The sequence below is a fragment of the Monodon monoceros genome, unplaced genomic scaffold (assembly GCF_005190385.1).
Source record: "Monodon monoceros isolate NGI ecotype Baffin Bay Population unplaced genomic scaffold, NGI_Narwhal_1 Super_Scaffold_19, whole genome shotgun sequence".
NCBI classification, from domain to species: Eukaryota; Metazoa; Chordata; class Mammalia; order Artiodactyla; family Monodontidae; genus Monodon; species Monodon monoceros.
In genome coordinates, this window is record NW_021703775.1 from 54011999 (window position 1) to 54035013 (window position 23015).

General features: G+C 41.4%; 1 protein-coding gene and 1 pseudogene across 11 annotated transcripts in view; one reads left to right on the plus strand and one right to left on the minus strand.

Annotated features, from left to right (window-relative positions):
• The window catches only part of MTA3 (metastasis associated 1 family member 3), a 172934-nt gene that overhangs the window by 138169 nt on the left and 11750 nt on the right, over positions 1-23015 (minus strand). For 9 of the 11 annotated variants that reach the window (XR_003794878.1, XR_003794875.1, XR_003794877.1 and 6 more), the window contains exons 1-3: positions 22910-22994; positions 21209-21276; positions 11879-11972 (exon numbers count right to left, since the gene is read on the minus strand). Coding sequence is in view for 7 of the 11 variants with exons in the window: in XM_029231778.1 (XP_029087611.1) it covers positions 11879-11972; positions 21209-21276; positions 22910-22937 (190 nt within the window). In the remaining 4 variants the exon portion in view is untranslated. Of the gene's footprint in view, positions 1-11878; positions 11973-21208; positions 21277-22909; positions 22995-23015 lie in introns of those variants that run through there. The other 2 variants (XM_029231780.1, XM_029231781.1) reach the window with 1 other exon arrangement.
• On the plus strand, positions 13798-15930 carry LOC114900922 (annotated as a pseudogene).

A 23015-nucleotide genomic window follows, 5' to 3' on the forward strand; every position in this document is an offset into this window, starting at 1 on the left:
CCCACAATAATTTATTCGTTTTGCAATAAATAAATCTCTTTATATATTTATACAAACCAGTTGGAGATTACATACGTGTATAGGATATTATGTATTTATATATACACAAAATCTCCAACTATTCGTTCATCTGGTAGACCCCTAAGTGATACAATCTACGTAGGTCAAAGAGTAGGAAGTAAAATTAACAGTCATTTGTTAGGTCTTGGTAAAGCCTTTTTATTCTGCTTCTCAAAAAATGAGATCATGAATGACTAATGACTGGGTAACAAACCTCTTCCAACTCTGGTGGTTTCAAATTCTCTGCTTTCAACAAGACTGAAGTAGGACATAATTGAATTGTCAGCTGCTAAATCATTAAAAATCACTTTTGATGAAAAACTGCTATATGATTTTTCACATACAACTCAGAAGAACAAAGAGACACTTGTAAACTCTGAGGGCAGGGACTTCTGCTTGTTCAGTGCTTATCACCAGAACTTAGAGGAGTCTCCATAACACAGGAGGAGCTCAAAATATATTTGATAAACGAATAAATGAGGAAAACGTCACCATTCTCATCTACTTACATGAAAATATTTTGTCAGAAACTACACCTATAAACACAAACATCAGGAGCAGAATCAATACCAAACCCTCTCATTCTAGCAAAGAGTTACATTAATGCAAGAATTTGTTAACTAAATAAGGTGAGAAGAATCCCCACCCATCTCGTTAAGAGATGATTTCCAGTAAAAATGTATTGTTATGTTTAGTAATTATCAAACTTTTTACAGTAATTGTACTATAATTATAATAAATCCAAAAGAAATTAAGACTGAGCCTTATAAAGTCAAGAAATACAAAGTGTTTTAAAATTTTAATTTATGTTTACTTTTTGTTGCAGAGTAATATGATGATAAACAAAACTTTTCAAGCATAAAATACATTTAGGCTAGAATACTGCAGAGAAAGCAAAATGGAAAAGCGCTCAAGGAGAGAAAAGGATCACGTAAAATTTCAAACTGTTCAACAGGAGCTTGTTCATGCTTTTTTTTTTTTTTAACCTGTGATGGTGGGCAAATTGTTACAGTATTTCTTTTTTTTTTTCTGGCTGTACTGCACCAAGCAGCTTTCTGGATCTTAGTTCCCTGACCAGGGATGAACCCCGGCCCCCAGTAGTGGAAACGCGGAGTCCTAACCACTGGATGGCCAAGGAATTCCATAGCCATTTATTTGTTTTTAATTTTTGAATTTTATTTTATTTACTTTTTTATACAGTAGGTTCTTGTTAGTCATCAATTTTAAACACATCAGTGTATACACGTCAATCCCAATCGCCCAATTCATCACACCACCATCCCCACCCCCTGCCATTTTCCCCCTTGGTGTCCATACATTTGTTCTCTACAGGGAAGCCCACAACTATTTAAATTTTTGATGAAAAATTTTAGATGTCAACTTTCAAATGTATAAGGGAGGGACTTCCCTGGTGGCGCAGTGGTTAACAATCCGCCTGACAATGCAGGTGACATCGGTTGGATCCCTGGTCCGGGAAGATCCCATATGCCGCGGAGCAACTAGGCCCGTGCGCCACAGCTACTACGCCTGCGCTCTAGAGCCCACAAGACACAACTACTGAGCCCGTGTCCCCTGCATTGGCAGGCAGATCCCACATGCCGCGGAGCAACTAAGCCTGTGCGCCACAACTACTGAAGCCCATGCGCCACAACTACTGAAGCCCGTGCACCTAGAGCCGGTGCTCCACAAGAGAAGCCACTGCAATGAGAAGCCCACGCACTGCAATGAGGAGTGGTACCCGCTTGCCACAACTAGAGAAAGCCTGCATGCAGCAACGAAAACCCAACGCAGCCAAAAACAGACTAAATTAATTAATTAATTTTTTTAAAAAGCCCGTATCAATCCTAGCTGAATATAAGTAACTTTAACTTTTAACTTTTTTATTACTTGCAACTTTAATCTCTAATTTGGAGGAATTAGGTAAACTATTAAGAGCTTTTTTTTTGTTTAATTTGTACATACCAAGTAACTTCCATGTTCCCAAAGTTACAGTGAATGTGAGCAAATGTGTTAGTCAACAATACAGACATAGTTTTTGTTTTACTATACTGCATTTAGTGCCCTGGTTCTTAAATGGGTACTAGTCTACACCCCAAGGACTCCTTTGGGAAGGGTGAGGTGGTGGCAGTACTACCACAATGGGAGCAGTATTAACATTTCATAGATGGAAGACAAGGATGTTAGATATCCCATAGATATATAGGTAGACAGCAGAGGACAGCCCATGATTCATATGACTTTGAAATGTCCCTCTGGACATTTATGTAAGTGAAAAACATGATTCTGTTACCTGAGACTAGAACTAATTCCATTCTATGTATGAGAGCACAAAACATTTGGGGTATGGTTTTAATATAACTGACTTTTCCAGCAATGTAGCCATCATATAAAAAGAGAAAAGACTGTATTTTGTTTTGCTCAAGGCTTACCAATAGTACCATTTTGAAAAAAATCTCAGGAAATATTACAGTTCCTAGTACAAACTATCAGTCTAATTTATAACCGCTGCATTGCCAGTGATTCTATGCATATATGCAAACATTCCACAATTTCGTTACAGCTTCCACTATTGTCATACCTCAGCATTTACACATATTGAAATACAGTATATATGATCCTATTATATATATTATAAATTTTTTCTTTTATATTGCAGTCAGAACATAATACTGAGTTTTAATTTTGTTTTTACATTATACGTATAAGTTATACTATCAATAAATTTCACTTCAGAATAATAAAGAGGGCATTTTTCCTGACTTGTGCTCAAAGTGACCAAAAAACATTTATAAGGAGTAAGGCATTGGGGCAAAAATCTCTTCATTTAATCAGTCTGTCAAAAGAAAGTGAAGTTTACTTAAAGAAAACTAATAGTTCATTAAATACTTTTAGTTAGCAGTCATAAGCTTAAATATTGATTTTAAACTGTCACTGAAAATATCCCATTACAGAAAAACCTATTATGATCCTATTCCAGTTATATCGTCTACTGTTGAGTTACAAATCATCCCAAAACTTACTGGCACAAAACAAACATTCTACTTTGCTGATTCAGTGGGTGAGGAATTCAGACAGGGCACAGCACAGAACTCTTGTCTTTGCTTCACAATAACTGGGGCCTCAAGAGGAACTCAAATGGCTGAGCCTGGATCAGCTGGTGGCTCCTTCAGGCATATGTCTGGCACCTGGGCTCAGATAGAACAGACCATCAACCTTAGCACCTACAAAGGGCCTCACCATGTAGCCTGGTTTTCTCACAGTATAGTGGCTAAGTTCCAAGGAGAACTATCCTGAGAGCAAACATTCCAAGAAAACCAGGTAGAAGCTTCATGGCCTTTTCTGACCTAGCCTTGAAGAGTCAGACAGCATTACTTCCACAATACTGTTCTGGTCACAACCCCACCCAGATCCAAGGGGAGAAGACATGGACTTCATCTATCAATGGAAGGAATGTCAAAGGAGTTGAGGACCATGTTTTAAAACACCACAGATAGATAGACAGACAGACAGACAGACAGATAGATAGATAGATAAACACCACAGACTCTTTTCAGCCAACCAAGATGCTAAAACAAAACAACTGGTAGCCTGGCTGTTCTTCAAATTTGTTCCCTTGGTAAATTTAAAGCTACAAACACTTGTGAAGCAACTCTATATATATAATGAACAAGATACACGAAAGCTGTAAAGATGATCAAAACCATCGTTAAAGAACTTAACACTGGGCTTCCCTGGTGGTGCAGTGGCTAAGAATCCACCTGCCAGTGCAGGGGACACGGATTCAAGCCCTGGTCCAGGAAGATCCCACGTGCTACGGAGCAACTAACCCCATGTGCCAGAACTACCGAGCCTGTACACTAGAGCCTCTGAGCCACAACTACTGAGCCCGCGTGCCTAGAGACCATGCACGGCAACAAGAGAAGCCACCACAATGAGAAGCCTGCGCACCGCAACAAAGAGTAGCCCCCGCTCGCCGCAATTAGAGAAAGCCCACGCGCAGCAACAAAGACCCAACGCAGCCAAAAATAAACAAACTAAATTAAAAAAAAATTTTTTAATAATAAAATAAATAAATACAGAGAAAACAGGCAACAATACATTACAGACCTCATGACAGAAGTACACAATGCTACCCATGAAGTGATCTTGTACCCACACCCCAGAAAAATAAACCTAGATTCGATCCTCTAGAATCTGTATCTAACTATCCATCTACAGAGAAGCATGGTAAAGGACACAAGAGAGATGCAATGAACAAACTCCAAGCCAAAAGAAACTCAACAGGATTAACCACCTGCTATCTTCAACAAAATACTGAGAGAGAGAATATGAAATAATATGTATCCAAAGATTAAAAGACTGGGCTTTCCTGGTGGCGTAGTGGCTGAGAGTCCGCCTGCCGATGCAGGGGACACGGGTTCGTGCCCCGGTCCGGGAAGATCCCACATGCTGCGGAGCGGCTGGGCCCGTGAGCCATGGCCGCTGAGCCTGCACGTCCGGAACCTTGTGCTCCGCAACGGGGGAGGCCGCGGCAGTAAGAGGCCCGCGTACCGCAAAAAAAAAAAAAAAAAAAAAGATTAAAAGACTGAAGGATGTCCACACAAAAACTTGTACAGGAATGTTCATAACACCATTATTCATAATAACCAGAAAGTGGAAACAATCCAAATGTGCATCAACTGATGAAAAGATAAACAAATGTAGTACATCCACCCAATGTGGTATTTAGCTATAAAAAGGAATGAAGTGATCTCTTGGTTATTAAGTAACGCACTGTTTAGCCTCCACGTATTTGTGTTTTTTACAGTTTTCTTTCTGTAACTGATTTCCAATCTCATAGCGTTGTGGTCAGAAAACATGCTTGATTCGATTTCAATTTTCTTAAATTTTCTGAGACTTGATTTGTGACCCAACATGTGATCTATCCTGGAGAATATTCCACATGCACTTGAGAAGAAAGTGTAGTCTACCACTTTGGGTTGCAATGTTCTATAAATATCAATTAGATTTATCTGGTCTATTGTGTCATTTACAGCTTGTGTTTCCTTATTTATTTTCTGTTTGAATGATCTGTCCATTGGTGTAAGTGGGGTGTTAAAGTCCCCCACTATTATTGTGTTATTGTCCATTTCTCCTTTCATGGCTGTTAGTTAGCATCTGCCTTATGTACTGAGGTGCTCCTATGTTGGGTGCATAAACATTTATAATTGTTATATCTTCTCAGATTGATCCTTTGATCATTATGTAGTGTCCCTCCTTATCTCTTGTAACACTATTTTAAAGTCTACTTTATCTGATACGAGTATTACTACTCCAGCTTTCTTTTGATTTCCATTTGCATGGAATATCTTTTTGCATCCCTTCACTTTCAGTCTGTATGTGTTCCTAGGTCTGAAGTGGATCTTTTGTAGATGGCATATATATGGGTCTTGTTTAAAAGATGCTCAACCTCACTAATTATTAGAGAAATGCAAATCAAAACTAAAATGAGGTTATCACCTCATGCCGATCAAAATGGCCATTATCAAAAAAGCCAGAAACAATAAATGCTGGACAGGGTGTGGTGAAAAGGGAACCCTCCTGCACTGTTGGTGGGAATGTAAATTGATACCACCACTATGGAAAACAGCATGGAGGTTCCTTTAAAAACTAAAAATAGAACTACCATATGATCCAGCAATTTCACTACTGGGCATATACCCTGAGAAAACCATAATTCAAAAAGAGATATGTACCACAATGTTCACTGCAGCAGTATTTACAATAGCCAGGACATGGAACCAACCTAAATGTCCATCAAAAGATGAATGGATAAAGAAGATGTGGCACATACATACAATGGAATATTACTCAGCCATAAAAAGAAACAAAATTGAGTTATTTGTAGTGAGGTGGATGGACCTACAGTCTGTCATAAAGAGTGAAGTAAGTCAGAAAAAGAAAAACAAATACCATATCCTAACACACATATATGGAATCTAAAAAAAGTGGTTCTGAAGAACCTAGGGGCAGGACACAAATAAAGACGCAGATGAAAAAAAAAAACAAAAAGACGCAGATGTAGAGAATGGACTTGAGGACACGGGGAGGGGGAAGGAGAAGCTGGGATGAAGTGAGAGTGGCATGGACATATATACACTACCAAATGTAAAATAGATAGCTAGTGGGAAGCAGCCACATAGCACAGGGAGATCAGCTCAGTGCTTTGTGTCCACCTAGAGGGGGTGGGATAGGGAGGGTGGGAGGGAGATGCAAGAGAGAGGGGATATGGGGACATGTGTATGCATATGGCTGATTTGCTTTGTTGTGCAACAGAAACTAACACAGTATTGTGAAGCAATTATACTCCAATAAAGAGCTATTAAAAAAAAAGGAATGAAAGAATTCATGCCATAACATGGAATAAACTTGAAAACATTAGGCTAAGTAAAAAGAAGCCAGACATAGGGCTTCCCTGGTGGCGCAGTGGCTGAGAGTCCGCCTGCCAGTGCAGGGGACACGGGTTCGCGCCCAGGTCCCGAAAGATCCCACATGCCGTGGAGCGGCTGGGCCCGTGAGCCATGGCCGCTGAGCCTGCGCATCCGGAGCCTGTGCTCCGCAGCAGGAGGGGCCGCAGCGGTGAGAGATCCGTGTACCGCAAAAAAAAAAAAAAAAAAGCCAGACACAAAAAACACATACTGTATGATTCCATTTATATGAAATGTCCAGAAAAGGCAACTCTACAGAGAAAGAAAGTAGATCAGTGGTTGCCTGATAGCAATAGGGGAGAATAGGGAGTAACTGGCCTCTTTTTGGGGTGATGAAAATAATCTGAAATTAGTAGTGGTGACGGTTTTACAACTTTGTGAGTATCCTGAAAACCACTAAATTGTGCAATTTAAAAGCATGGATTTTTATGCTATGTGAATTATATATCAATTATTTAAATGGACAAGAAAAAAAGACTTAAGAGTCTTACCAACCAATCATACTCAACTTATTTGGATCCCAATTTAAACAAACTATAAAAAAAGAAAAAATAGGGTTTCCCTGGTGGCACAGTGGTTGAGAGTCTGCCTGCCGATGCAGGGGACACGGGTTCGTGTCCCAGTCCGGGAAGATCCCACATGCCACGGAGCGGCTGGGCCCATGAACCATGGCCGCTGAGCCTGCGCGTCCGGAGCCTGTGCTCCGCAATGGGAGAGGCCACAACAGTGAGAGGCCCGCGTACCACAAAAAAAAAAAAAAAAGAAAAAATATTCTAAAAGAAAAAATGTGAAAACTAACTAGATATTCAAGGACAGTAATGTTTACACAGAATCCTAAATGATCAATGGATGCTAAAACAAATGCATTAATGTTTGACCAAAAACAAGATGTTTGCATAGTTGCCAGGTACCTCCCCCAAAATAACTTACTGGATACAAAGGAACACCACCTTTACCAAGTCATCAAACCTAACATCACCATTATTAAGACAAACCCAATTACATGGGTTTGTCCTAACGGATTTTGAAGGACACACCATCACCTCTATGGCAGCCCTACAAAAAATACATAACCTGAATCTAATTATGAGGAAACATTACACAAACACAAACTGAGCCACATTCAACAAAATAAATGGCCTGTTTTCTTCAAAAACGTTAAGGTCAAAAAACACAAAGGGGGGCTTCCCTGGTAGCACAGTGGTTGAGAGTCCACCTGCCAATGCAGGGGATGCGGGTTCGTGCCCCAGTCCGGGAAGATCCCACATGCCGGAGTGGCTGGGCCCGTGAGCCATGGCCGCTGGGCCTGCGCATCCAGAGTCTGTGCTCCACAGCGGGAGAGGCCACAGCAGAGGCCGAGGGGGTGAAAAAGAAAAACAAAAAAAAACCACAAAGGGACTTTCCTGGCAGTCCAGTGGTTAAGACTCCACTCTTCCACTGCAGGGGGCACGGGTTTGATCCCTGGTCGGGGAACTAATCCCACATGCCGCATGGCGTGACCAAAAAAAAAAAACAAACACAAAGACTGAGCTGGTTCCATATCAAGGATACATGACAATAAAATACAATGTGTGGGGACTTTCCTTGTGGCGCAGTGGTTAAGAATCCACCTGCCAATACAGGGGACATGGGTTCGAGCCCTGGACCGGGAAGATCCCACGTGCCATGAGCAGCTAAGCCCATGCACCACAACTACTGAGCCCGAGCTCTAGAGCTCGCGAGCCACAACTACTGAGCCCGCGTGCTGCGACTACTAAAACCTGCGTGCCTAGAGCCCATGCTCCGTGACAAAAGAAGCCACCACAACGAGAAGCCCGCGCACTGCAACAAAGAGGAGCCTCTGCTGGCCACAAATAGAGAACGCCCACGTGCAGCAATGAAGACCCAACGCAGCCAAAAATAAATTAATTAATTAATTAAAGTAAAATACAACGTGTGATTCTGGATTTTATCCTAGACTAAGGAAAAAATACATAGCTATGCAGAACACTGCTGAGACACAAAATTTGAATAAGGATTGCGAATGAGACAATAGCTTTGTGTAAATATTAGGGTTCCTGAGATGTTTACTACACTGTGGTTATGTAAGAGAATTTTCGTACATTTAGGAAAAACACTCTAAAGTCTCCAATTTACTCTCCAATGGTTCAGGAAAAATATATATATAATAAAGAATATATATATTATATATATAAAAAATGACAAAATGTTAATTGTTGAATCTGGGTAAAGGGCATACCGGAGTTCCTTGTATATTCTTGGCATTTCCTGTAAGTTTGAATGAGGCCATATCTTTCAGAAATACATTCTGAAATATTTACAAATGAAAAAGTAAGATTTCTCTGATGAGCTTCAAAATAATGGGACAAGTAGGGGTCTAGATGAAATAATTGGTCATGTAGTAATAACTGTTGAAGTAGAATAATGGAAACATCAGGTGTATTATACTATTCTCTGTACTTTCCTGTTTGAAATTTTCTGCAATAAAAAGTTTTAAAGAAGTCCACAATGAGGGACATCCCTGGTGGCACAGTGGTTGAGAATCCGTCTGCCAATGCAGGGGACACGGGTTCGAGCCCTGGTCCGAAATACCCCACATGCCGCGGAGCAACTAAGCCCATGCGCCACAACTACTGAGCCTGCGCTCTAGAGCCCAAGAGACACAAATACTGAGCCCGTGAGCCACAACTACTGAGGCTGTGTGCCACAACTATTGAAGCCCACACACATAGAGCCCATGCTTCTCAACAAGAGAAGCCACCTCAATGAGAAGCCCACGCTCCGCAACGAAGAGTAGCCCCCGCTCGCTGCAACTAGAGAAAGCCCACACACAGCAACGAAGACTCAATGCAGCCAAAAATAAAAAGATAAAATAAATTTATTAAAAAAAAAAAAGAGGCACCCATATCCAGGACTCTAGTTTTGAAATGTTTCTAATATATGACACTCCATTAATCCCCCTTAAAACCTCTTTATAAAGCATGAACCATTCAGGCAATTTTATTTGCCTCATGTGAAGTTTTAGTCAACACAAAAACAGAAATACAGTTGATACCTCTAACTCTACTGTATATGAACATATAGTTACCTTTGAGAGTAAAATCAATAAATAATGGAAGAAAACAGGTGAATGTAGATAGAAGTAATCCACCCAAAGAGATGATCTACAAATCACAGAGAGAGAAAAACCAACTGACATTTGTTAAGCACCCATTATAAGCCATTCCTTAGGTCATTTAAGCTTCACATCAATGCTGGCATAATTTTTCCCTTAATTTTGTTTTTTTTTTTTTTCCTTAATTTTGTTTTTAATTTTTTTCCTTAAAGTATACAATTTTAGATTTTTTTAAAAAAAAAAATTTTTGGCCACGCTTCGTGGCCTGTGGGTTCTTAGTTCCCTGACCAGGGATCGAACCTGTGTCCTTGGTAGTGAACGCACAGAGTCCTAACCACTGGACCACCAGGGAATTCCCACCCTTAATTTTTTTTAACTGTGGTAAAATACATATGATTCAAAATGGGGACTTCCCTGGTGGTCCAGGGGTAAGACTCCACGCTCCCAATGCAGGGAGCCCGGGTTTGATCCCTGGTCGGGAAACTAGATCCTGCATGCATGCTGCAACTAAGAAGCCCGCATGCTGCAACTAAGAAGTCCACACATCCTGCATGTCGCAACTAAAAAAGATACCGCATGCCGCAACGAAGATCCCACGTGCCACAACTAAGACCCAGCGCAGCCAATATGAATAAATGAATAAATAATAAATATTTACTTTAAAAAAGAGGTGATTTTTTTCAACCTCATTTTACAAATGAGGAAAATGCAGATGAGTGAGAAGTTAAGACATTTTCCTAAGGCAAGCAACAAGTCACCAACCAGAATCTGAACCCAGGTCTTTCTTTAAACTGCATGACTGCCATCATATAATTTCATTGGTTCTTAAGTTTCTTAAAATTTCATTTCTCTGAGTCAATACTAAGAGCCTCATCAATTCTAAAAAGCCTGATTTTCTACATTTACAAGCCTAAAACAGACAGCACCAAAAAAGGCAGCCATGCTGAGACCCTCCATGAACAGTCAACAGATGCCCAACCATCTTTACACCTCACTACCTTTGCAACAACTTTAGAAGCTACGTTAGAAGCTAAATTAAATCCAAAAGTACATGAATATAAATGAGACATTTTATCTTTAAGTTTATGTTGTCAATGGTGAATAAAATCCAAATAATTTTGCACAGATACTTTAATAACACACTGAATTTCTAGATTTCAGGTATAGCTAAAATAACTGATTAGTATGTCATTTTAAAAAGCAATACTTTGGTCTCATACATGAGGAGCAAATATGATTACCCTGAATCTGTGAATATATAATTTGTAAATACTACAGAATAACCCATATCATAATTAACACTTTCTCTACAAACATGGAAAGAAACTGAAAACTCTATGAACTACAACAGAAAATATAGTAGGAATTTAACTTATGAGACAGACATCCAGTAGGGAAATCATTCTCAGGCAGACACAGAACAAACCCGTGCGCCAACAGCCTCCCTTCCCCCATTACCAAAACATTTCAAAAGCTTCAGGAACCCCAAGACCAGAGTTTGAGACACTACGGTATTAAACTGAAAAATACATTTACATATGGTCCTAGTCTCATTACATATTTTGTAGGACAAAAATGGCTTTCAAAATAAAGTACTTATACTTCTTTCTTAAAATTTAGATCACTTTTTTATTGATTGTTTAAAAAAATATCAAAGGGGCTAAAATATGTCAAAGCTGTTGACTGCGGAGGGAGAAGCACACAATGAAGATTAAACTACAAAGAAATGCTCAGAGTTGCTATCTGCAGGAATTTTTTCCCATATCTATCACATTGCACTTCTTTCTTTAGCAAACTTTTTTTTCCACACATACCTAATACTATAAATATATAATAAATACTCAGAATTTTAAAAACTGTAAATACAACCCAGTTGTTTTAGAGAGGAGGGAAAAAGAAGTCCTCCAAAATACCAGTGAAGTATAAATTTCCTCATATTCAAACCTTCAAACCGCCATGGAAAATTGGAGATGGCAAAACACTGCTCCAATTGTCCACTAAAGGCTATGTGCAAAGACTTCTATTTCAACATTTCGACTAACTAATAAACATATGTTGCATCCTAAAAAATATACACTAAAACCAAGAACCACCCAAAAACCTACTCCCATCTAAACTAAGAGGAAGACAAATGGGAAACCAAAAAGCTACAGGTAACATAAAGTACTTTTCCTCATATCATGGAAAACAAAAGACTCAAAACACATTTTAATTTTCCAAGAAAAAGACAACTTACTAGCATGCTTGTCTGCAAGCATTATAAGCGTGTTGGAAATATCTCGTCGTCTATAAAAGCACACTACTTTTGCTTCCACGTTGCCAGTTGCAGTCTAAGAAATAAGAAAAATAAAAGTCATCTATACTGAATATTAGATTCAAGTAGTTTATAAAACAAAACTAGAGACAGCATAATTGTAAGATCACTGTCATTTACTGTGCCAACCACAACTGCAGGATAATCAGAGAGCTTAAAAATTCAAATCAGGACGAGTAACATTTGTAAAAGTTCCAAGTGAAACAAATGTCAAACATAAAATAACTCATTGGCATCAATTAAAAATTAAACTAAAGTGATCAGAGAGCTTTAATGACTAAAACCATACTTAACTCTGATTAACCTTAAGAAACTAATCCCCAAAATTTAAAAAGCCACAACATAACTTAAAAGACAGTTAAACATAGTCCTCCAAACCCTCTTCCTGAGGCACAGGCTAAGTGCAAAATCACCCAGCCCCATCCTAAACACCCTCACGTTCGACTGATGGTGAAGCTCTGCAGATGCAGGGCAGTCAACATGTGAGGTGGACCAGATAACTTGGAAATGCATTCTCAGCCCAAGGGAGTCCATGAATCCGTAACGGTCAACATTCTTAGTAGTACTTACTTTACCTTCACATATGAAAGTATTAAAAACCTTGAGTTATGAACACTGAAGCTCTTATTTCTTTTTGACTACAGTCTAGAATACAATCAATATTCAGTTAAGCTGTAATTTACTGCAGCTGGGGCCCAGGCTCCTACCCTCCTATTCTTTATGAATTCTGAGAGATTTCAAGGTCAATTGTTCACTACAGAGTTCATTGTAAAAACACACAGATTACAATAAAATGCTATTGTCATTTCCAATTTCAAACAAATTTGAGAACATATTTTCAAAATTCCTCTGGGCTTACAGATACACTCAGAGAAAAAGAAATAAGTATATGTGCTGCAGTAAAGTTGTCAGTTTTATGAAGTTCAACGGCAGTATTTTAAAGTGAGAAATAGTCTTGTAGAAATATTGCCCCTTAAAACTGAAATCATATTACATCCTAACCAAAGTGCTTCTATATTTCACAATATTGTGATCAAATACATCCTCCAGAAGTAATGATCCAGCAATCTGCTAAATGAACAGTCCAATATTCATATGTAAATAAAATCTATCAATGACTTCAATTATCAGTGCTTTATCATTTTTGTCTTCTTGAGACAAAAGCATGTTAATGGACGACTAATAAGAAAATAAATAAATAAACATTTTAAAAAAATAAATAAAAGCATGTTAAAAACCCAAAGCAAGAGTTTTAAGGCATACGTGTTTTTTTTCTACCTTACTGGTGAGTTCCTCCAATAGGGATACTCTGTAAAGCTAATTAAATTCTTATTTGAACCTGCTTGGGGTGGAGGGGCATAGTTCAAAATAAATATTCTCTTCTGAACCACGCACACACTTGGCTATTAGGCAGTGTACAGTATTACTCTTCTTCTCTACTGTACACACACACACACCCTCCCTTCGAACATTCCTCTAAAGCTGAGCTACTAAAATTGTGGTCCAAGGCCCAGTCCACAGCTGTTACTATGTAATGAAATGAGTACAGAAATTAAATGAATTACAGTATTTGAGAGTTAATTTTATATCTATTGAATCTAATAATGAAAAATGGGGCTTGCATTTTTATAAGCCTACTTTAAATTTCATTTTTCTACTCTCATTTATAAATTTTACAAAAGCAGTCTAAGATACTGAAAATTCTTAAAAATCCTCCACCACAAATAATTTAAGAAGTATAGCTCTGAAGACCTAAGTTAAATATTTTGTATATATAAAGTCACCAAATTTCTTGTGTGCGCTTCCTATGTGCCCCTGCACAAGCTAAGCACCACGGATGCATGGTGTCTGCCCTCACCGAGCCTCTGCTCCAGCAAAGATGCCTGTCCACGTGTCATCTCGTCTCCAACCTTCCAAAGCCCAGCTGTAATCATGTCCCTCACCCAGAAACCTTCACCGGTTCCCCAAAACTGAAGCATAAGAGTAAAACATTCCTGAAAAATTCCCAGCACTATTGTCTTTACTCCTTTCTTTTCCCCTCCAGACTTCACTTCTCACTCATGGAGGCAGGAAGTACCACCTGTTGAGGGAAGAACAGAAAAAGCTTCAAGGAGGAGGAAAGGGGGCAGAAGGTCCCTAACTAGCTAGGAAAGAAGGAAAGGAGTCCAACAGGTGAAGCCTGGAGGACTGAGTAGTCTTAAGAAAAAAGAAGGACCTGAACAAAACCCACAGGTGGGAAAAGTGGAGACAGGTATAAAGAAGAACCTACAACGAACAGCAATTTCTTTCCTGTGTTCTTTTCTCCATTTAGGTTGCAGCCTCTTAAATCTCTATTCTGTCAAACACGTTTAGTAAAACATCCTTCAGCAATAAGGGGCTTTTAGTCAACCTCATACTCACGCCCATTTCTATCCCAGACTTAGAAAGTACATTACTAAAAAACAAAAAACCAAACGCTTTCCATTTTGGAAAGTCTGTGGTCTGCTCGAACTAAAGAACAGATGGAAAAGAACTTCCTTTTCCCAATTTCTGTGCTTCTTCCCAACAGATCCTAAACGTCAGGAGGGGTCTTAACTTGGGTTCTATAAAAGGGCTTTGAAGGGATCTCCTGAAATTATATGCAAAATCTTGTATGTGCAAGTATAGATTGGGGTGGGGGACAAGACTAGATGCTCAAAGAAGTTAGTGGCTCCCTTCTCCCAACCAAAAAAAGACCCAAAACATTAAAATGAATCTCAGAGCAAATTGGATGGCTAATAAAACATACAGAATATGAAGAAACATATAAATTATACAACATAACACACCAAAAAAACAATCAATAGCAAATAACATTCAATTTATCCATAAGCATAACTCCCAAAACTTCCTGAGACTGTATCCTCATTATTATGTGCACAAAGCCTTCTTCCAACATGTGTGCAGACTAAATCTTTAGAAGAGCAACACCCAAGCTAGATAGTGACTAAATAAAATTTACCGTGAAGTTGTTTTCTATTTTAGCTTTATATTCTTCCTCCAAAAGATCATCATCACTGTATCTGAGTACAGTTTAGAGGAGAGGAAAAGAGGGTGTGTAAGATAAACTATGTCGGTGAGAAGCGGCTGCAGCTCCGGGCAGAGGGGGCAGGAACCCGAAGGCGAGCAGGGGCCGGGTAGGCACCACGGCCGGGGTCACCACCACGGAGGCGGTGAAGCGCTGAGACCCAGGTTCCGCAGCTGCAGGCCAGTGACGCGGAGGAGAGGGCCGAGCACCTCCCGCGGAAGTGGAGGGAGAAAGGCGGCCCGGGAACAGGCTCAAGCTGACACAGCCTCCTTGAACCGCAGGATCCAGCTGATTGAAAAGGAGCTGGACAGTGCCCAAGAGCACCTGGCCAATGCCCTGCAAAAGCCAGAGGAAGCTGAGAGAGCTGCTGATGACAGCGAGAGAGGTCTGAAGGTTACTGAAAACCAATCCTTAAAAGAGGAAGAAAAAATGGAGCTCCAGGAAATCCAACTCGAAGAAGCTAAGCACACTGCAGAAGAGGCAGGTGGGAAGTACGAAGAGGTGGCTCTTAGGTTGGTGATTATTGAGGGAGACTTGGAAGGCAGAGGAGCGAGCTGAGCTGGCAGAGTCCTGCTGCCGAGAGATGGATGAGCAGGTCAGACTGATGGACCAGAAGCTGAAGTGTCTGAGTGCTGCTGAAGAAAAGTACTCTCAAAAAGAAGACAGGTATGAGGAAGAGAGAAAGATTCTTACTGATAAACTCAAGGAGGCAGAGACCCGTGCTGAGTTTGCTGAGAGATGGGCAGCCAAGCTGGAAAAGACAACTGATGATTTGGAAGATGAACTGAAATGCACCAAAGAGGAGCACCTCTGTACACAAAGGATGCTGGACCAGACTCTGCTTGACCTGGATGAGATGCAGAGCGCCCCAGTCCCGCCCTGCGCTGCCCCTCCCTCTGACCCCGACTCCGCTGAGGCCAGAAGCTGACCTTTAAACTGACGGCTGACCTTTAACTGGAAGGCTGCTTTCTCCTTTCGCCATGTCTCCCACCCCCACCCGTGTCCTTTTCGCCAAACTGTCTCTGCCTCTCTCCAGAGATTCCATTTGGGCTAGAGGCTGAGCATCTTTGGGAACAACGTTTAAGGGAATGTGAGCACAATGTTAAGTGTCTTTAAAAGCATGCTGTGATGTACACATTTTGTAATTACCTTTTTTGTTGCTGTAGCAGCCATTTGTAAAACATTCCAGATAATTCCATAGTTCTGAAGCAGCAGTCTAATCCCTTTCTCACTTTTGGAAGGTAACTTTTCAGCTTAATGCATACTGCCCTCTCCGTAGAGGAGGGGAAAAGGTATGGGCCTGCCTTCCTGAGAGCTAAACAGCCCAGAGAAGGACTCCATTTTGGGAAGCCTTATTGCTCTGTAAAAAGTACCTGCCAAACCAGAAAGGTGATTCCAGAAGGAGTTAGCCAAAAAAAAAAAAAAAAAAAAAAGCGCTGTTCAGGTTTTCAGCTTTACGGTATCTTTGGGCAACTTTTTTTTTTCCATCAGAAGTGACCAGATGAGATTAAGATGGTGAGACCTCTGAGACCAAATCCTTGTCCCAGCTCTACCCCATTCCCAATCACTCACAGAATGGATCATGTGCCCCTTATTTTGAGGTGACCACTTATTTGCTCTCCCGCCTCCTTGAAAGAAAGGAAAGAAAATTATGTTCTACCACTGATTTAGCCATATGAAACTCATCTCATCACCCTTTTCTGGGTCTGAAGCTGCTGTCTCTAAAACTGCCATCTCATTGTGTGTTGTAGCAGTTAGTCCTGGAGAAATCTTGAATAGCTTATACACAAAATTGTTTTTAAATTTTATATTATTTTGAAACTTCGCTTCTTTGGGGCTGGGGCACACTGATCACCCCACCTGGCTGTGACAGCCCTCTACAGTCTGGGCTGGCAGTGTGCTGATCTTTCAAAGTTTCTTTCCCTACCCAATCTCCCCTTTTTGGTGAGGGTTCAGTGAGGTCAGTTAGGTGTGCATCCTACAGCTTAATTGGCTTAAAATGTACTCCCCTTTGGTGTGGTCTCCTTGGGGGCCAATTGGGGAAAGAAAAAACAATAGTGTAACTGTTTTGATACTGAACATTGATAAATGTCTTTTTGAAATAAAGAACCAGTCCCTCAAAAAAAAAAAAAAAAAAAAAAAGAGATAAAACAATGTCGAACTGTGTTTATCAACCAATATATTCAGTTTTGCACCTAAAAGTTCTGGGGAAGAAAAATTGAGACAAAAGTCTATTTCAGGACTTCCCTAGTGGTCCAACGGTTAAGAATCTGCCTTCCAATGCAGGGGATGTGGGTTCGATCCCCAGTCAGGGAACTAAGATCCCACATGCCACAGGGCAACTAACCCTGCACACTCTAGAGCCTGCGTGCCGCATTACTAAGCCTGTGCAGCACAACTAGAGAGCCCGCTCACTGCAACTACTGAACCCATGCGCACCAGAGCCCACTCGCTGCACTAAAAGATCCCACATGCTGTGGAGCAGCTAAGCCCATGTGCCACAACTACTGAGCCTGCGCTCTAGAACCGGCGAGCCGCAACTACTGAGCCCATGTGCCCCAACTACTGAAGCCCGCGTGCCTAGAGCCCATGCTCCACACAGGAGAGGCCACCGCAATGAGAAGCCCACGCACCGCAGCGAAGGGTAGCCCCTCGTTCACCACTAGAGTAAGCCTGCGTGCAGCAGCAAAGACCCAATGCAGCCAAAAATAAATTAATTAATTTTAAAAAATAATAATATATCAAGTGTTCTTAAATTCATTATTTGGATTTTCTAATCATGTTAAATTTCCCGGGCTTCCCTGGTGGCGCAGTGGTTGAGAGTCCGCCTGCCGATGCAGGGGACACGGGTTCGTGCCCCGGTCCGGAAAGATCCCACATGCCGCGGAGCGGCTGGGCCTGTGAGCCATGGCCGCTGAGCCTGCGCGTCCGGAGCCTGTGCTCCGCAACGGGAGAGGCCACAACAGTGAGAGGCCCGCGTACCACAAAAAAAAAAAAAAAATTTCCCCACTTAGCCAACTTGACCTCTGACCCGCTCAAGGCCTTTCTGGAACTCCTGTGGCCCCTCTTCCTGAGGCTACCTCCTTCTCATCCTTTAGGCCTCAACTTCAATGTCCTTAAAGTCCTTCACTCCCTATCCAAAGGAAGCAACCTCTGTTATTCTCTATGTCAAGGGTCAAGGCTCTTGCTTATTTCCTTTCTAGAAGTTAACACCATTTATCGCTATTTTCTTTACACCTGTTAACTCATCTTTTCATGTGTCTCCCTCATGAGAACGGAGACCCTGTGTGGGCAGAGACCATGTCCATATTGGTCACTGTTGTGCCTGAGCCTAGCATAGTGCCTGCTACATAACAAGTGCTCGAGAAATATTTAATTAATTACTTAAAATGAGATCTCTCACATCCCTTCAGAAATAAAGGTCCTATGTAAATATTTAGTAATTAATTAGCCTATTGCAGTTCCTTCTTATCAATACTCCATCCAAACTGCCACTCTGAAACTACAGAGACTCTGATCTCTCACAGTTCAGTCACCCTCAGTCCCCTAAGGACTGCTCGTATATTAACCACTCTTTGAGAAAGCAGAGGCGCAGGGAGAAGGTGAGAATGTGGGGGAGGGGAGGGACCTTTGAAGTGAAGAGTAATATAATGATAAAGAAGTGTGAAATGATCCAGGTTCCAGCTAGATGTGTAACCCAGGCATTTAAGTTACTTAACCACAGTGTGCTTCACAACAATCCATGATCCATCTACCTTAAAGGTTTAAGGTACTGGGAGGCTCAAAAGAGGTGACAAACGTGAATCTCCAGATTATATGCTTCCAGAGCACCATGCTCTGATGTTTGTAAATTTAGCACAGATGCAATTTTCCTTCTGCCTGTGGAAATATTTAGCTGATGTCCATCTCCACTACTAGACCTATCTTGTTCATCTTTCAGTTCCTAAAAGTGCGTATCTAAAAGCAGTAGGTCCCCAGAAATATTTGTAAAGTGAATGAATCAAAGTACTTTGTAAACGGTAAAGCCATGTACAAGTATTAACATCAGACATCTGAGAAATTCATTAATTCAAAAAATGTTTACTTAACTATGTGCCAGCCACTACTCTAAGGCACTTCGGATGCATTAGTGAACAGAAAAGATCACTACACACATAGAGCTTACATTCTAGTTTGGGAAAACAGGCAATGAAAATATAGGCACAACTCATTTTATTGCGCTTCGGTTCACTGCACTTCTCAGATATTGTGTTTTTTTTTTACAAATCAATGGTTTATGGCAACACTCGGTGGAGCAAGTCTACGCCATTTTTCCAATAGCATTTGCTTACTTCGTGTCTGTCACATTTTGGTAAATCTTGCGGTATTTCAAACTTTTTCATTATTATGATATTTGTTATGGCAACCTATGATCAGTGATCTTTAATATTATTTTATGAAGGCTCACTGAAGGCTCAGATGATAGCTAGCAATTTTTAGCAATGAAGTATTTTTAAATTAGGCATGTACATCTTTTTTTAGACATAATGTACACTTAATAGACTACAGTAATGGTATAAACACAACTTTTATATGCACTGGGAAACTAAAAAATTCATGTGACTCGTTTTACTGCAATAGCTGCTTCATTGCAGTGGTCTGAACTGAACCCACAATATCTGAGGTATGCCTGTAAACACATTCATTAAGTATATCTGAAGGTGATAAATGATGTGGGGGAAAACAGCAAGGTATGGGGGGCTGGGAACAACCAGACAGTCCTAAGGTGGGTGCATATGAGAAACAGCCAAGAGGGTCCAGTGGTTAGGACTTGGTGCTTCACTGCCATGGCCCTGGGTTCAATCCCTGGTCAGGGAACTAAGATCCTGCAAGACAGGTGGCGCAGCCAAAAAAAAAAGTGAGAGAGAGAAACAGGCAAGAAAGAGCTTACTGCACTTAGAGCCGAATGAACAAAGCAGGGAGCAGCCAGAGAATACAGGTCTCATAGGGCAATATTTCTCCTCGAATCCTAGTTAAGTTTCCAAGTAAGCTGATGCAGTGAACAGTGTGGAATGCCTAAATTCTTTTTTTAAGCCTGTTATTTATTTATTTATTTGGCCATGCCGAGCGTGGCTTGCAGGATCTTACTTCCCCAACTAGGGATGGAACCTGGGCCCCAGCAGTGAAAGCACCGAGTCCTAACCACTGGACCACCAGGGAATTCCCTGGAATTGCCTAAATTCTTATACCTTACATCAATAATATAAAAGAGAAGCACACCAGGAAGACATCTCAACAGACTGACCTAATCCTGAGGCCATTTTCTTCATTTGGTGGTGGTCTCAAATACTATGGAAATTTTTTAAATGCAAGGTCCCCAGGGTATCCCCAAAAGTGAACCAAGACCTCAACGCTCATAAGCCAGGCATGCCCTTGGCCAATCTGGTTTCCTGGGACTCAAAACAGGACCAGAGTCTCCAGATGGTATTTTGGAGGAAAGGTATTAGCTAGACAGCCCCCAAAATTTTAACAATGTGAATTCTCACCAGCTACACAATTAACCCTCAACCATCAGAAATCTATGGTCCATGTCATTTATGATTGTTTGAGTGCCTCCACTGTAAAAGCTCAGCTACTGCCAACACTCATAATGCTTCTGATGTCCTGGACACCTGCGATTAGGGACAAACCTTGATGTAAAAGTTTTATTTACTTGGGCCTAAGGTACAAAAAGTCACTTTATAATTATGCCAAAACTGTATTCTTATTAGTTAGCCTAGTCTAGAATTTTACAAATTCCCTTAAATATCATATTCCCTAACTTCCTCCTTCTCAAGCTGAAAGAGGAAAAAATTAATTTTTAAAAATTTTAAAAATTAAATTAAAATTTTAATTTAATTAAAAAATAACTAAAAAGGGAGAAACACAAATTATGACTTCAAATATAAACAGGGACTGAGTTACAGGAGTGACCTGCTCTGAGAAGCTCAAAGCAATTTGAAGAAATCTTACAGATGTTACATATTCAATATCAACATTTAGTATCAGAGGTAATTATAAAAAGCAAAAGAATATTCAGAATCCTGCATAATTCTCTAATCTGAAATCTCTACTTTCAAAGAGTCTGGAACTTTAAGTAAAATCACCTCTTATGCCCTTTACCCAATTACCCATCAATGGGCAACAAATATTTCTTAATATTAGAATCAAGAACACTCAGTGTATACCTTGTTGAGTTCTTCTATCCTTCTGATGAGGTACGGATTGCTAGAGGAATTCTCAAAGTAGACATAATCTGTAATTAAAGGAAGTAAAGAGCTTAATCTTTTCAACATAAAGTTCACATTTGTCAATTTATGACTTTTTTTATATTAGGTAATTCACATTCAAAATGAAGCACGCCCGTGATTCATTTCCTGGTAAAAGCAAACTGAGTAATGCAGCCTCAATATATTCTCTTTCTTATGTGCTTACCATTCACAGACCCTTATTTTCCTGGCATTTTCATTTCAATTAATGTTTTATTCAAGTTCTCCTAGACTTCTGTCCCACATGTGTCATTTCTTTAATAATAAACAAAAAGACACCTCTTATCATTGAGTAGTCAGAGCTGACTAAACATGTGTCTTTCATACGATAACTGCTTCCACATCTTTTCACTCCAATCCAATTTGCCCTGGAGTAGACTTCTCACATAAAACTATTGACCTAAGACAAATTCAGAGCATCTTGAAAGGCTTAGCAGCCCAAAGTACATTTCAATCACCAACTTAAAAAAAAATCAGGTGAGCAGAGCAGAAGCACATTGACAAACTTTTTCACAGCTCTATCTAGGAAGATGAGGGGGCGAAAAAGGAGAGGGGTCACTTTTTGAGAGGCAGAGCTCTGTGGAGGTGATAACCAGCCTTTTTAATACCATATTTAATCCAGATCCATTTTGGGTCTCGTTATAAAGCAATTGCTGCAGCCTTTCAACAAAAAGGATATAAATTTTCAAGTGTGGTTTTTCCTCTCATCTAATAGGCTCACTGGAAACTTCCCACTGTGTGTTTATTTGAGAGGCTGGGCTGCAGTGTTATTGTCTATCTTAGTGGCTCTTTCCCGTCTCCCTTCTGCAAAGTGGCCTCATTTAGCCAGGCCATTCCCACCACCATCCATCAAAGGAGCTCGGCTAATGAGCAGAGAAGAGCCAGTCTTACACACAAACACGTCACTTATCTGAATTATTATTTTACCAGGAAAAGAGGGAGGAGGGCGTCTTGAGTAGGGAGAAAGTTTGTTTGACCTTATTTCTCTCTTCTGCAGAAGGCTGGGAAGGAGGCAGACAGCAGAGCAAACGTCCAGGCAGAGCTCCACTCCCCACCCCAGGCTGCGATGCCCCGGCCCCTCTAAGCCCCATTCCTGGGGGGCGCTGGACAAGAAACTTAAGGGAGAGGGACGAAGGAGAGGTGCAGGGCCCTGTCCCCGCAAACAGGCCTATCCAGCTGTGCCCCTGGCTAGACCCCCATCGCCCCCACCCACACCCCCAATGAAGGGGAGCAGTAGAGGAGAGATGTCCCTCCACTCTCTCCAAACCCCCAACGCCTAGAAGCCACGCGAGGAAAGACCACCCTCGTAGGGGGCTCGACGGCCCCTGACCCCCATGGGGGTTTCACGGGTTGAGGTGGGGTGGCGTCTGATAATTCATACCCCCAAGTACAGGCCTGGTCTAAAACCCTGGTTGGGATGTGGGGGTGTGGATGGGCCCCGGCCCCTTGTGGGCCACGGTGGGGGAGGGGGGGGCAGCCCCGGCCCCCTCCGCAGGCCCCCAGCCCCATGCGCCCTCAGCCCGGGCGCCCGTGGCTCCCAGCGGTTAGGGTGAACTCGCCCCTACCCCCCACTCCCGGAGCCCGCTCCCAGACGGGCCGGGTCGGGCCGAGCCTTCCTACCTCCGACCCGGTACATGTTGGCCGCCATGTCCGCCCGCCCGCCCGCGGAGCCCGAGCCGAGCCCCGCCCGCTGCCGCCGCCACTGCCGCCGCCACTGCCGCCGCCG